Below are 14,949 nucleotides of genomic sequence, written 5' to 3'. Positions count from 1 at the left end.
GAGTTTTCGCCAGCTGCAGCTCTTACCTCGACCTCGCCACAGTGGATTTTGATGAAAACTTGCAATTAGTTGGAATTTCTGCCCTCTCCTCCTTCTGCATGAGATATGTTGTTTAGGGAAGTGGTGGAGAAAAAAAAAGAAGTAGATGGCAAAAATATCACAGCAACATGCTGTAGTTTGTGTGCTGCAGACGGAGGGGCAGGGATATTTGGACAGTCGAGAACATTAAAGTGTGACTGTGGCTCAGTGTGGCAAACTGAGCTTTCAACTGTTGCAGTAGAAACATTTGCATGAAGGCAATAAAACATTTATTTAATGAGCCACAGTGGATCTTATTCTGATGTTTAACCACAAATAATTCGTGTAACATAATGCTAAATTGTGAAAAGAGCTCTGCTGGGCACCTGTTGGCATCTAGAAGACACAGAGGCTAACAGTGGCAAGCTAATGATGCAGGAAATGCGAAGGCAGACTTAAATGGAGAGTTATTATATAAAGTCAAAAGAAAACCCTACACAAAGAAACCCTACACAACTGCAATTGTGTGTACCTTTTCCATTAAAAAAAAAGAAGAAATTACAGCAAAAAATTTCACTTTCAAGGTGGTGAAAGCTACAAGTGTGCCTTTTTATGCACAACCAGATAGGGTTAAGGTGGCCGAAGTTTTTAATGACATAAAAATGTCACTATCAACAGAATTTTGGAGCAACTGGAAGATCACTCATTGAATGCCGTGCTGGAAATATAAAAGAGGGAATGTACATAATAAAAATTTCCTAGGGTTAGGGTTATGCTTAGGGTTAGGGTTGGGGTAAGATCCCAGTAGATTCCTAGTTGACGCACGTTACACCATCTCTATCTCTATATGAATGCGTCCCTCCCACCGACGCTGCCGCACTAATAATAACTAATGAGCGGAAGGTTACACAGAAGTTTACCTTCCGCTCATTAGCTTAATCAGCTCTGTGTGAACGTGTTTGACAAGGGCTTGAATGTAACAGATGTTAGTTTATATGTAGGAGTGCCGCAGTGCAGCTTTAATTGACAACATGAAATATTCAGCAGGGAGTAAACTTTATATTTTCCTTCGCTTCGAAAATTCGCATCATGGCCCTTATGCACCTGGTTAGGGTGGGTGGTTGGGGAGGCGGGACTCGTAAACTCACCACAGCAGCACATGTTCGATTCCAGTCTGTGCCCTTTGCAGTGTGTGATTTTACTTGCTGTCTCTTTCGAGCGACAAACTTTCCAGTGAAGGCACGAATGGCAAAAGAAAATGACCTTACCGTAATTGTATGTGATTGATTTTCATGTAAATTAATTCCCGCTCTTCCTTTTTAAATATGACCACCTACATTAACAGGGTATGATGTGTGTTTCTAGCAATGCTTCACACTCCAGGTTCTCTATATTTGTGTTGAAATGCATGAGGAATAGATATTCAAGTTCCTCCGAGCGCTGCATAACCAATCAATTGTGCATCATGATAATCTTATCTCAGATTGATGGGACTATCAGGACCGTGTTTCAATTTACCCGAGCCCTCTAGGCTTATTTGTAAATTTAAGCTTTCTTAGTCTTTATCCGAAGAGCAATATGAGTTCAAATGTGACTAATCATGACTCAGATTTATTTTAACTTGGCGATTGATTGATAATATCCATGAAATTTAAGATATTTAATCTGTGTGCTCTTCGAAGCAGAGTAAATAATTCAAACCAACTGGATTACTTGAATCAGTGAGATATTTGCTGGGTCCCAGCTACAATGATTGCACATCTAACTTTAAGCGCCGTTGTGCTTTCCTGGCACAGCTTCATTCTCCTAAGATGTTTGTAAGACAAAACACAAATGCCTTTCATAAACCTAGTTAGGGGTTTGTTTTCTGTCCAGAGAGCTTCCTAGCTCAGGTGTTCCTCCCAAACAGTGCATTCACTCTAAATTACTCAGGGGAAATCTGGAGTGAAATTGGGTAAAGATTGATAGCCGCCGCCGCCGCCGCTGCTGCTGCTAAGGAGCACTCATTAATCCCTCAAATCAGAGGCAGGTGCGCCGCTCTCTCAGACAATGGCGAAACCCCTGCAATGATTACCTGTCCTGCGCGATTACACGCAGAGTTGTAACACGTCTCCAAGAGGTGCGACACTTTCCATTTACACTGCTGTTTTTGTTTTCCTGTGCCCCTTCCCGCAGATTTACACCCGCTACGGAAAATGCTACACCTTCAACTCGGGATTGGACGGCAACCCTTTGTTGACCACGTTAAAAGGTGGCACCGGCAACGGCCTGGAGATCATGTTGGACATTCAGCAGGACGAATACCTGCCTGTGTGGGGGGAGACAGGTCAGTACGGCTTTACAGAGCGTGGTTGTTATCTCAAATTCACCCTGGGTGGAAATCTTGCTTCGGATGTGTCGCTTTATAGAGGAAACATTTCATTTACCTTGAAATATTGGCCTTATTTCGCTTGAGTAGAGAAGTGATGCACTACTGCGATCCTCTACCACGCTCCTTCACTTTCTACAACTGACTTCACATTTAATAATCTGCTTTTACTACCTCACTGTTTCCAGTTTGCCGTGGCCAGCAACATTATGGGACAGCGCATTCATAAACTTCACATCATGTAATAAATCTCTGGCTGTAAATCTGTTCATGAGCTTTAGAGACATCCCAGAGTAGCGGGTTTGCGTGGATGACCGTGCCTGTTGTTACATTTTTCTGGCGTGCTGTATCCACAGATGAGACCTCCTACGAAGCAGGCATCAAGGTTCAGATCCACAGCCAGGACGAGCCGCCCTTCATTGACCAACTGGGATTTGGTGTGGCCCCTGGTTTTCAAACTTTTGTGTCATGTCAGCAGCAACTGGTACCTAAGCCTCCTCCTCCCACCGCCCCCGAACCCCCTCCTCCGACCTCGAACCTCTTTCGCTCCGCTGCATCCCGTGTTTGTGCCGATACCCTCGCCAGCGTCTCGCAGAGCGTGGAGCAAAATCAGATCATTGATTTACCGTGTGTGTGGGGTGGGGGGTGGGGGGCAGGGTGGATGGTGCAATTAAAGTGTTACATAAACAGCCAGTGAATCTGGGTACAGTAAATGAAACTGAGGGTTTGTGTAGCAGCCGAGGAACACAGATAAAGCCGGGCCAAGTGAGGACTGGATGCCAAAAGAACTTAAGACTTCACGGCATACGGGGAAAAAAAAAAAAACTAATATAAACGGCAGCTCAGGTTGTTTGTTTTACCTTTCATATTGAGTCTTCACTGCTTTTAGCCGTGGATGGGATAAATATAAATGCAGCTTTTTGGCTGCTGTGATAAATTGTCTCCAGTGGCACATTCAGAGAGAAACCGCGAGGATGAATTCACACTGCAGCGTTCAGCGGGCTTTAATCATCGCTAAATTAACGCTGATTAATAAAAAACAAACCTCTTTTACATTCTTTGAAGAGGTAATTAACAATTTGTTATTATAATGAACTATTGGCAGCGGCGTTTACAAAAAAAAAAAATGCTTTTAACACTCGCTATAAATAATTGACCCCTGAAAACTGGAGACTCGCTGCAGTATATCTGGAGGAAAAGCTATTAAAATCATCACATTCTTATTGATGTCAGTTTGAACCCGGCATCGCAATAGTTTATTTTCCAATTCTAGTAACGCTAAAAAAAAAAGTACCATGCAGATGAGAAAGCTGGCCCACAGCTATCTTAAAGCAGTAAAAAAAGAGTGTTTTAGCACACAATATCAAGAGGGAGCAGGAAAGGCCCGTGGCGGGTTTGTTGACTGTAGAAAATTAGCTCTTACTCCACGGCTGTACCCGCACCGCTGCCTGTGAAGAAGGATGAAAAGTAATAACTATAGTTAAGGCCGGATTGATCCAAAAAGCCGAGGCCATAACACTGAGCTCGCATGGATTTCCTATCCAAATCCGGCGGCACGGTGCGGCGCTTATGCGACGTTGCCATGAGAACGAGTTGTGTATCTTTTGTCTACGAAGCAGAATAGCCCACGAGACGAGAGCTCGACTTTGAAACGGAAACGGCGAGAGAACATAGAAATGTCCTCGAAATCCTCGTCAGAAGAATCATGGCCGACGGGGCCACAAAAGGATGTTAGGTTTCTCGAACAATTACCTCTGAGCGGGCTCGTTAAAGTCTCCACCACAGTTCGTGTGAAGAGATGGATACTTGATCAGTAAATCACTCATTTTGCTGTTAATTAATCCCCAATATAAATGATTTTGCTCCCGAAATGAAGCAGCTTGGTCAGTTCATCAGCATGAGATAAACGATCAAGTAAAAACCTCCAAACGCTTGTTCCAGCAGAATAACATGGGGCCATTGAGGCCGGTTGGTCGCATCAAAACAGACACTCGGACACCACAAAAAATGACAAATTTTACTTTCTGGGAAGCTGCTGTGAATTATTATGTGTCTCTCCCCCTCCCTCTCTGTTTACCTCTTTCTCTTCACAAACGTCGTTAACGCTCCGAGTGTATCATCATTCAGCCATCTCCAAGAAGTGAATCTGATCTATTAATCACCTTCCCAAAGTTTCAAGCGAAAAGCGAAATTACGTGTATTGTCATTTATAACGGTGACACGAGCGCCCACGCGGTGACAGCTCAAAGGCGCGTTTACGACCTAAAAGATGTGTTCAATTAATTAGGCTGTCATTAGAGTGGGACGGGCATTAATTTCAGTCTGTGTCCGACGGGGACTTAATTTTCCCCCACAAATTTAAAGAGAGCCTATTCAGTTCCCAGGTGAAATCCCATGCATGTTTGTGTTTACAGCAGTTGCACGGCCACTCTACTGTTGCACAAGTTTAAAACTAATAAAATGAATATTTGAACCTGTGAAGCCTGTTTTTACAGCTTAATATTGAATGCAAAATGATAATAATAATGTGTATTTATAAGCAGCACTAGGACAAGTTTTAACATAGAACACATATAGTGGGTACGGGGTAGACCCCTTATTTAAAGACATCTTCTGTCAGATGAGACTCATTCTCAGAAGGAGGTTTTGACACGAAGACCTAATACAGGAGTTACGCAAATCTTCCCTCAGTGAGAGAGACTGGCTGAATGACAACCCCAGCTGACAGATGTTTCACTGTTACACTTGACAACAGGATGTTGTCTCTCTGCCTCGCTGTCGCTCCTCTCTTATTTTGATAATGATGTGGGCTGTGTTCCCTCACCCCTCGCCCTAGATGAGACGTCCTATGAGGCCGGCATAAAGGTGCAGCTTCACACTCAGTCAGAACCTCCGTTCCTCCACGAGCTGGGCTTCGGGGTCGCCCCCGGCTTCCAAACGTTCGTTTCCACCCAAGAGCAGAGGGTAGCGTATGACTGACTGGGCTTGCTGCATGCCACAAAATTCTGTATTGTCAAGCGGCTACATTCTCATTAACTTCCGCAGTTTCATCTGCTTCCACCCCTCCTCCTTCCCCCTTCTCCCTCACCCTCCCCCCTCCCCCATTATCCCAGCCATGGGTCCATCTGCCCCTCCTCTGTGCGGCTGAAGCAACAACATGCAACAGCATCCGCAGTCTGTCCTTGTCGCCATTGTCTCCACATCAGTAAAGAGCAGCTAATGTGTTTTTAGTCCTCCAGGCCATTCACCCCAGTGCGTGTCTTCACCGAAGCTGTCGTTTGGCTTTACCCTTTCACTTCCATGTACAGTTCTGTTGGCAGTTTTTCTTTTTTCTTTTAGTTTGTTTTGCTTTTTTTTACGTGTTATCGGGGCGATCCACTGGACCACTAATTTAATCTGGAGGGGCCAGACAATGTGATTCATTAGGTTTTATTACCCACGAGGACCGTGGCATCAGTTTATCGTCTAGCTGATATTGCACCAATTTTTATCTCCAGATATGAGACTCTGCGGGCCAGAAATGAAGTACGGCTTAATAGTGTCTGACAGTCTAAATCCACTCCTTCGACAAATTGCACTCCATCTCTGTCACTTTTTATTGACTAAATGGCTGTTAGATTGTCAGACTTAGGCTGGTTAGAGCTTGGCGGGGATGATTGGGAGTTACAGTGAAGCTTAATGTGACAACAGCGGCAGCGAAAAAGTTCCTTTGTGAAGTTTGCCAGGAAGAAACCGCCGTCATTGATTGCTGGCTTGCTCCCATTTGCAATTAGTAGCTAAATGTTCAAATGCCCGAACGAGTATTGCTTAGAAAAAAAAAAAAAAAGGGTCCATTTTGTTGTGAAAAGCGAGTACGGAGGCATTAATTACTGCAGCTGTTGTAAACGAGACATTTTACATTTTTCTGTTTGTTGCCTTAAAATCTTCCAGAGAGCTCGGAAACACACGTTCGGCGCGTCGACCGGGGGGTCGAGTCATTCCGTGTCGACCAAATCCTCCAAATTCACTCGTTACGCATTCATCCATAATTGATTCATTTAAAAAATTCCCCGAGTTACTCATAAATGTAATGACCAGCTCTTCACCTTTTAATGAGAGTCTGCAAACCGAATGCGCGCTGCACCTCCTCCTCACTGTTCACATTCACGGGCCTGTGAAGAGGAGTTTGGTAATAAGCTCTCGTGAGAAAATCTAAGCAGTTAATCAACGATTAAACCGCTTTAATGAGCCTCACGTGAGCGCATTATTCATTAGGACCTAACTCCATTTAATATACGAGTCATCGCGAGGTGTTTTTCTCTGTATAATGTCTTCTAATTGTTCATCTGAATACTGTTTACTGTTTCGTTTTCCCGGGGTTGTAAAATTTGTGCATTGATTGTGGTGTCCTGTCTGAAACTACATACTTTGCAGGCTTCTATTCAGCCTGTCTCTATTCCCATGGTACTCTGCTTCCTTACCGGGGACTAGACCTGCATCAGTAATGTTCTGCATGACACGTCTGCTTGCTGCTACACGTGGCCAATAATGTTGTTATGACTGAATATTCTGTGCCGGTACCGTCTCAGTGGACATTTTCATTTAAATGCCTCTGTATTTTATTTTATTTTATTTTATTTGTTTTTATTGGTGACATTTGTGTCGTTTCTTTTTGTCAGCTTGTCTCCCCCCTTCCTTTGCACTGGGCCTGCATTTTTTGTTATTTGTTTCAATTACACGTGCCGATGTGCTGAGAGGAAAAAAAATAAAAAATGTGCCGATTTCCGTCTTTCAGCTCCAGTACCTCCCACCGCCTTGGGGAGATTGCAAGTCTACCCCCATAGACTCTGAATACTTCTCCACATACAGCATCACCGCCTGCCGCATTGACTGTGAAACCCGGTACCTGCTGGAGAACTGCAACTGCAGGATGGTTCACATGCCCGGTATGAATCCCGCCCATTAAAGGACGCAGTCATTTTCTGTAACGCAGCGTTTATGTGAGTGGTGATTTACCCTTTATATTATTTCAAACAGGAACCTCAACAGTTTGCACACCTGAGCAGTATAAAGACTGTGCTGACCCAGCTTTAGGTGAGCGCGCACACACTTTATCGTATTAAAACATCGCTGTGATGTATTTGCATTCATGACTGAATTCAACCAAGTGTTCAGCACCGGAGCCACGAGCCTTTTCCCAGCCTTTAACATAATGCAGCCTCAACTGGAAATTGCTTTAATCTCAGATAGTGCTGAAGCAAAAGAAAAATAATAATAATAAAGTAAAATTATTGTTTAAAAATTCCATTAAGGAGATTTGTGTCTGTGCTTCACTGAAACCAAATAAATCCCGCTGAGATTTTTTTCTTTTCCTTCCTCCTGGCTTCAGTCATTATTTGCTTTCATGGAAAGTGAACGATGGCAGCGAATGTGCATTCCTGGTTTGTGCAGAGATATTTTTAGCAGGGCCTCTGTGTGCAGGTTTGTTTGATTCTCCATGGTGATCGCAATATTTTTTTTATTAAATGACTTTGATCATCCACAGACTTTTTGGTAGAGAAAGACAACGATTACTGTGTCTGTCAGACCCCCTGCAACATGACTCGCTATGGCAAGGAGCTGTCCATGGTTAAGATCCCCAGTAAGGCATCTGCTAAATATCTGGCTAAGAAATTCAACAAAACTGAGCAATATATTGGGTGAGTATTATTTAGTCAGTTATTTAGATAGTTGCCTCTGTTATTTCTTTTGTCTGTTGTGTCGGATGGTGGCGTAGCATGACCTGAGTCTCCATCGTTCACCTTCAATGTAACAATAATGAAAGGTAGTTACACGGGAAATTTGAGCTCATCATTTGTTGAAATGTTAAATCACCTAAAAGTAAAAATCTGTTGGGTGCACTCTTGTCTGTGCTCCTCTCCAGAGAAAATATACTGGTCTTGGACATCTTCTTTGAAGCTCTGAATTATGAGAAGATTGAGCAGAAGAAGGCCTATGAAATAGCGGGGCTTCTCGGTAAGTAAGGCAGTTTCATTTTCCCTTTTTTTAGGGGAGAAAAAAAAAACGCTTGACCTCCTCGGTATCAGCACTGTCAGTGCGGAGCCTCCACCTCACGCCTCCCATCGCGTGTCAGCTCCTGGCCCCTTTGAGGTTTCCTCTTTGAACTCGTGAAACAGGCTGAGCACATTTTTCTTTTTTTCTTCTTCTTTTTTTTTTATAATCTGATGCTCTTGCAAGGACAGCCGAGTTGGGTTTGATGAAACTTGGGGCTGGATGGACACTTTTGACAATTCTGCTCAGATTACTGGGAGAGATAACGGAATTAGATGTGAGAGCGCTGGGAACGGTTTCATGCGCCATTGTTCGGTGGCTGTACCTGCTCATATCTGTTGATCTGCCTTCTCTAGGTGACATTGGAGGTCAGATGGGGCTGTTCATCGGAGCCAGTGTTCTAACAATACTGGAAATATTCGACTACCTATATGAGGTAAAATCATGGTTGTTTGTTTTTGACTAATAAAAAGGTAGATTTAATAGCATTTATTTTCATAATAATGTGAAATTACAAATATCCTTTCAATATATTTGAACTGATAATGTTTAATTCTAAAGAAACACACAAGTTTAACATCATCTTTCAACAGGAACTAGTAGTTTTTGAAAGAAACAATGTCCTCACCTGTGGACACTGGGATTATTTTATTATATATATCACAATTAAGTCACCAATGTGTGACACAATATAAAAGTATTTATTTTAGTGCCTGTACATGGCTGAGCAAAACCAGAATTGCGAACATTGAAGTCCCATCGTGCTCAATTGAGTACTTGCTAATTAGCGAGGTTGTAGCTTGTTGTTATTGATAAAATGTGTTAAATGTGCACTTCATATTAAACTAGAAACATTAATGGACATAAATAAATAAGTTTCAACCGTAGAATTTGCTGGAGTTTTGTCCCTCGTCCACTTTTGTCCTGTGATCGCCTGCAGAGTGAATCCGATTAGATGCCCGCTGTCATGTTTTTACCGACTAGTGTATTGACCCTTTGCTACCACTAGATGGCAGACTAAAGTGTCCACTAATGAGGACAACAGGTTTAAATGAAGCAGAATAAGCTGCAATAAAACCTAAGAGTTAATGTCCCCATATGAGGACGGAGGGTCTCAGGGGGTTGTATTACTGAGCTTCTAACTCCAAATAATAACACTTTCCAAAATGCTCCCTGTCAGTGTCTGTGATGTATTTCATTCTAGAGCAAGGTTTGTGTGATGTTTTTTCCTCTAGGTGTTCAAGGATAAGGTTTTGGGTTACTTCATACGCAAGAAACGACCACAGCGTTGTCAGAGCGACAATCTGGTAATTTTCTTCAGTTTCTCAAAATGCATTTGATTGAATGACATGAATGTGACTTTTTTTTTTATTTTTTATAAACCAGCTCGGGAACAACTGCAAGAAAAATGCCTGCTCCTCCCCTCCAAATGCTATTCATGAACAGCACCAGTGAAGAAGCAATTTCCCATGCAGAAACAATATATTTTTCTCGAAAACGCGGCCATTAATAAAACATGCACGTCGTTTTTATTGCGCAATGTGACAGAATAATCAGTATTCTGCTCTTTATTTACATTGCGGGAGGCAGGATAAATTATTGATGACACACGTCCACTACAGCTGTGCACGTGGAATGCAGATGAGTAGTGACAGAGGACGAACTGGAGTCAGTAAGCTGCTGCCTTCGTGGTTCTTTGTGTCTTTGCTTTTTTTTTTTACATCTCCGCGCACGGACAAGCACACAAGAAGCGTCTGACCTGCTCTCGGTTAATTCTTCTTCGTGACTCACAAACCGCTCGTATTATCAGAGGATATGGCCCTTATCTCCGTTAATCCCACACTCAACCCACTCTTTAGTATTTACACAATATGCGGTCGCTTCTCGGTGTCACCCTCTATCGTGTAATTACGGTTCACTTGGAGAAGGGAAAGCTTTTTCATACCCTCGATTTTACCCGATTGTCTGGAGGCATTTAAAAATGCAGAATTAGAGGAAAGCAGGGCAGCATTAAGGGGTCGGGAGATTTCATTAACATTTCATGATTAGCTTGTTTTAAACACTATTAACGCAATAAAACCGATTTAACTTCCCAATTAAAGCTAGAGGAATGGCTGGCTTCTCCGTCCCAACTGTGTCCAAAGGCGCTTTCACTCCCTCCTGACTGTTACGTAAGCTTTATACAAGGCACTTTAGAAATGATTTATAGCTGAAATCCACCTAAAGTAATCAGCAACTGTTCTCCTCATACAGTATTGCTGAATCAAGGCACCAACAAATGATGAAAGACTGATTTTTTTTTTCTTTGCTGGCTTCAGATAGAGAAACAGTTTGCTGTACGTAGAAAAGAAATAAATACTGCTGTTCTCAGACAGATTGTAAATTGATACTATTGATCATACCAGAAATGTTTCCTGGCTGGAGAGTTACCTATCTGGTAAAAACAGAACAGAAAAGTTTCCTTCTTGACAGCAAATAAATAAATAATGGCTGAGGAGCCTCACAAGGAAGGAAGGAAGCCTGTGACTGGCACGTAGCAAACTGCATGTCTGTGGTGACATTTTCTAGAAGGAATAAAAAGCTATATTGAGTTACAGAATAGAATAGAATAGAATAGAAAACCCTTCATTTGTTCCTCAGTGGGGAAATTGCAGTACTGCTAATGTACCCTGTGTAAACAGATACCTGGATATTATTGCATTTTACTAACTCGCCATCAGATGAAATGTAAAGATGGACGAACCCTTTTATGGCGTCACCCATTACAACTTGAACTCCAATGTCTGATCGTGCCAGCCGTCAACACATTGCTAACTCTTTCTAACTCTTGGATAAAAGTAAAATGTGGGCAAAGAGGTGGAGTGTGAGTGGTAACACCACAGCCAACAGCTAGCAACAAGCTAATATCCGCTAGCGGCTTTCGATACCCCCGATTTCCTTTCCGATGCGACACTGAATAAAATTCAGGCTGGTACCGACACTGTGCAAATACCCTTATTGTGCCTGGTAAATCTAAAAAAGTAGTGTATTTCAAATCATAGCCTCATAAAGAATTCAAGACATCACAGTAATTGATTTATTTTTAAGTATATGAGTAGTATATGAGGTAGCAGCCTCATTTACCATATAGCCAAGCTAATACAACAACAGAAAAAACAGAGGACACAATCATATAAAATATGTGAAAATGGTGTTTCAAACTCTAAAAAAAAAAGTAAAGTAATAAAACCATTTAATCATTGAGAACTACTTTAAAATAAAAACTTGCATCTTAATTCTGACAGTTCTTTCCTCTTCTGTCCACCTCATCACAAATACCTCGTATTCTAAACTCAATAGTTTAGTTACGTTCCATTGTGTCCCTACATTACCTCAAATGTATCGATATTTTGATTGTAGAATCAATTTTAGAGCATAAAGATCTGATGTTGGAGGTATCAATATTTTAGCATCAATGCGCACATCTCTAACGCCCATGTGTTACTCAAAGCAGCCAGATCTCATAGGTTTAAGCCTCGATAACATTTAAGAGGGTTGCAAAATTTTAATCACTGCGGAAAATTAGCTAATTGTAGCATGGGGTATCCCGGCCTAAAATAGCTATTTGATGACTTGCAGTTTCTAACACTACAGTGCATTTGCTGATTTTGTTCTTCTACTGCTGCAGCTTCACATTAAATGCAACTGACAAAGCATCCATAGACTTTTACTATGAAGTAGTCAGAGAAAATATGATGTGTTTTCCACAGAGACCATGTTTATATGTTTGAGACATAGAAAGGACTAACGGAAGAAGAAGGAGCAGCAGCAGTGAGCTGGTAGATGAAGAGCTGTGGGCTGAATACTGCAGACTTCTCAGAGAGATAAACAACTCCTTTCACTAGGCTCTGTTGTGTCCAGGCTCACGCCGATCGCAACAATCAGTTGCACACAGGATTATATTCACGACACACGCAAATTCTGCGACAGGTAGTATTAACCATGTTCAAGACTGACACTTTAATAACTGTTAACTCAGTTTATTTCCGGGGATTAACTGAATTCTTGCTAAAGTAAAAGAAAAAAGTCAATGAATCAGTTTCTGCAGCTGAACTGAAACATTGCCTCCTCTCTGGTGCTGTTATAATGAAAAGCATTTAGGCAGTTTTTTTTTGTTTGTTTTTGTTTTACAGTGCACACATTCCCTTTTGTTCCCAAGTTTATTGTATCAACCAGTTTTTGTGCCCGGCTTCCTTGGCAGAGCTCTAGTGTGTCTTGTGTCACACATCAGCAGCAAAAAATATATATATAACAGCATGCAAAACAGACTTTCCCCAACTTTTTCTTCAAATCTGTGAAAAGTTCCGAGTTTGCGTCTGCATGAAGATTGTGCTCTTGCATGCTCGTCCGCCTCGGGCTCAGAATTACATTTAGTTAGCCGTCCTAGAAGAAACGATAAGAAGAATACGCAGGTTGTTCCCTTTTACAGAAAATGGAGATGCTTAGAGTGAGGTTAAGACATTGTCATGAAGGAGATTATTTCCAGTCTGCTTTCATTCATCAGGATCAGTGGTAAAACGGTGGGAGAGGAAACATTTGTTTAGCGGCGCTGATATTTGCAGCACGACAATCTTACACAGAGTGATATTGACTGTGTTGTTCTCCATTCATGTCACGTGTTCACCTCCTTACAAGAAACCATCTTCTGTACTTTGTTTCTCTCATGACCAGTAATTAGCCCATCGCCACATCTTCACTCAAACAACCTGACATTGAAGTAATTCTAATCTCCCTTTTTTCTTCAATGATCTTCAACTTCTCCTAATGACAACCCCCCACCCCCTCCTGATTTTACTTTGAGAGCGCAACCTCCTCCCTTTGATATATTCCCCGAGGTCTGACTGATGGCATTTACATTGTGTTTTTAGTTTCATTTCAGTCACCCTCACCCATCTTTCTTTTCATCATGTCTATTCCAGGAGTTTCCAGAGAACCAAACCAGCCCTGGTGTCACGCCTAATCATGCCCCCAGGTAGCACACCCCATTGATAATAATAGACGCTCCCTCCCTCCCATGCTGTCCCTCTCTTTCATACATACTCGAGACCATCTCATACATCATTTCCTAAGTGGTTACAAATTATTTGGATGGCAGACAACAAAAAAAAGGGCTAATAATCCACCTCCAGAGAGCGTTTTCATATCTACCTCCATGCCAGGACAGGTTAGTCGTGATGTGTGTCACCGTCTCACTGTCTCTGCAGAGGAGTTGCTTGGATTCTCCAAGTGCGTAACGCCGTTACTCTCTCCGCACTATGCAAAACGAATAATGATGCTTTCTTTCCCATAGGACAAGGCGCACTGCAGAATTGAAAACAGATTACGCATTTATCGAACTGCACAAAACAAAACAAAACAAAAAAAAAAAGCTGAACCACATGAGATCTGAGATTTGTTCCCACCTCCTCCCGCGGCAGCACAGAGGTCCATTTAGAGGCACCTGTCAGATAACATCACTAGATGCATTACTTTGTGATGTTATCGCGGGTCCGCATGTAGTGAGTTTGCACAAAACACAAACGGTTCTTTGTCTGCTGGAATAGCCATTTTTTTTTATTATTATTTTCTTACAGACGGGACCGCTACCGCCGTTTTGTTATCCACACATCAGCAGCTATCTACTCAATAAGCATCTTTTGCACATAGAGGGAAATGCAGATGTGGATGAGAAATTTTCACATGCTAGTGTAAAACCACAACTAAAAATATGCTGTTTTCTTTCTCTTCTCCCTCCTTTCACTCATCCCACCGTCCCCTGATTTTCTGTGAAACATATGCAATGTGGCTGATCTCGGCCTCCGCCTCCTCGTCCTCCCACCCACTCCCCAAATCTGTTGTATTCATCACCTCATTGTCCACATATGTTTCTGTCTCCGATCGTCTTCGATTAATCTTTCTGTTTTCGCTCAATTTTTTTGAATTATTTTTTTTGGTTTCTCCCATCTGCTCTCATTTTACCTGTGGCTCATCCCTCCACTCCACACCATCGCTACCACCTCCCTTAACCCTGTTGAACTCGTCTTCCCTCCTTCCCCCGCCCTCTGTTTTTTGCAGAGCACCTGCGACACACTCCGGAGTCACTCGGACAGTCTCGGATTCACGCCGAACATGTTACCTCGTCACCCGACTCTAGGCAACTTTGAGGAGTTCGCCTGTTGACGACATAAAGCTCAGGCTTTGGGGACCGGGGGGTGGGGTGGTGGTGGGGGGGTTGGGGTTGGGGGGGGGGGTTGGGACTTGACAGCAAACTGTGAAATAATTTCCCTATTTAACAGAAAAGCGGTTGAGTGTATAACTCAAAAAAAAACAAAGAAAAAAAAAATGCATAGTACAGTTTTATCGATGCCTGAATAGAAATAGAATACTATCATCAGAAAAATAAATGATTAAAAATAAAAGAGAGAGAAACCATTTTTTTTTTTTTTTCCAAAACAGAACTCAGGTTTAACTGCCATGTCGAGGCATCAGTGTTGATTTATTTATTCATGTTTCAT

The 14,949-nt window shown here is 42.2% G+C and overlaps 1 protein-coding gene across 7 annotated transcripts in view; it reads left to right on the top strand.

Annotated features, from left to right (window-relative positions):
• asic1c (acid-sensing (proton-gated) ion channel 1c) overlaps window positions 1-14,647 on the top strand; it is an 82,026-nt gene extending 67,379 nt beyond the window's left edge. For 3 of the 7 annotated variants that reach the window (XM_047590728.1, XM_047590730.1, XM_047590723.1), the window contains exons 2-11: window positions 2,194-2,344; window positions 2,743-2,870; window positions 7,161-7,311; window positions 7,403-7,459; window positions 7,911-8,064; window positions 8,289-8,380; window positions 8,773-8,852; window positions 9,652-9,723; window positions 13,375-13,427; window positions 14,510-14,639. In XM_047590728.1, coding sequence (XP_047446684.1) covers window positions 2,194-2,344; window positions 2,743-2,870; window positions 7,161-7,311; window positions 7,403-7,459; window positions 7,911-8,064; window positions 8,289-8,380; window positions 8,773-8,852; window positions 9,652-9,723; window positions 13,375-13,427; window positions 14,510-14,588 — 1,017 coding nt within the window. In that variant the 3' untranslated portion in view covers window positions 14,589-14,639. Of the gene's footprint in view, window positions 1-2,193; window positions 2,345-2,742; window positions 2,871-5,222; window positions 5,351-7,160; window positions 7,312-7,402; window positions 7,460-7,910; window positions 8,065-8,288; window positions 8,381-8,772; window positions 8,853-9,651; window positions 9,724-9,802; window positions 11,470-13,374; window positions 13,428-14,509 lie in introns of those variants that run through there. The other 4 variants (XM_047590729.1, XM_047590724.1, XM_047590726.1 and 1 more) reach the window with 3 other exon arrangements.
• The last annotated feature ends 302 nt before the right edge of the window (window positions 14,648-14,949 follow it).

This window comes from Mugil cephalus, chromosome 7 (assembly GCF_022458985.1).
Source record: "Mugil cephalus isolate CIBA_MC_2020 chromosome 7, CIBA_Mcephalus_1.1, whole genome shotgun sequence".
NCBI classification, from domain to species: Eukaryota; Metazoa; Chordata; class Actinopteri; order Mugiliformes; family Mugilidae; genus Mugil; species Mugil cephalus.
Note: the sequence above shows the minus strand (reverse complement) of the source record. Positions and strands in the feature narration are given on the sequence as shown.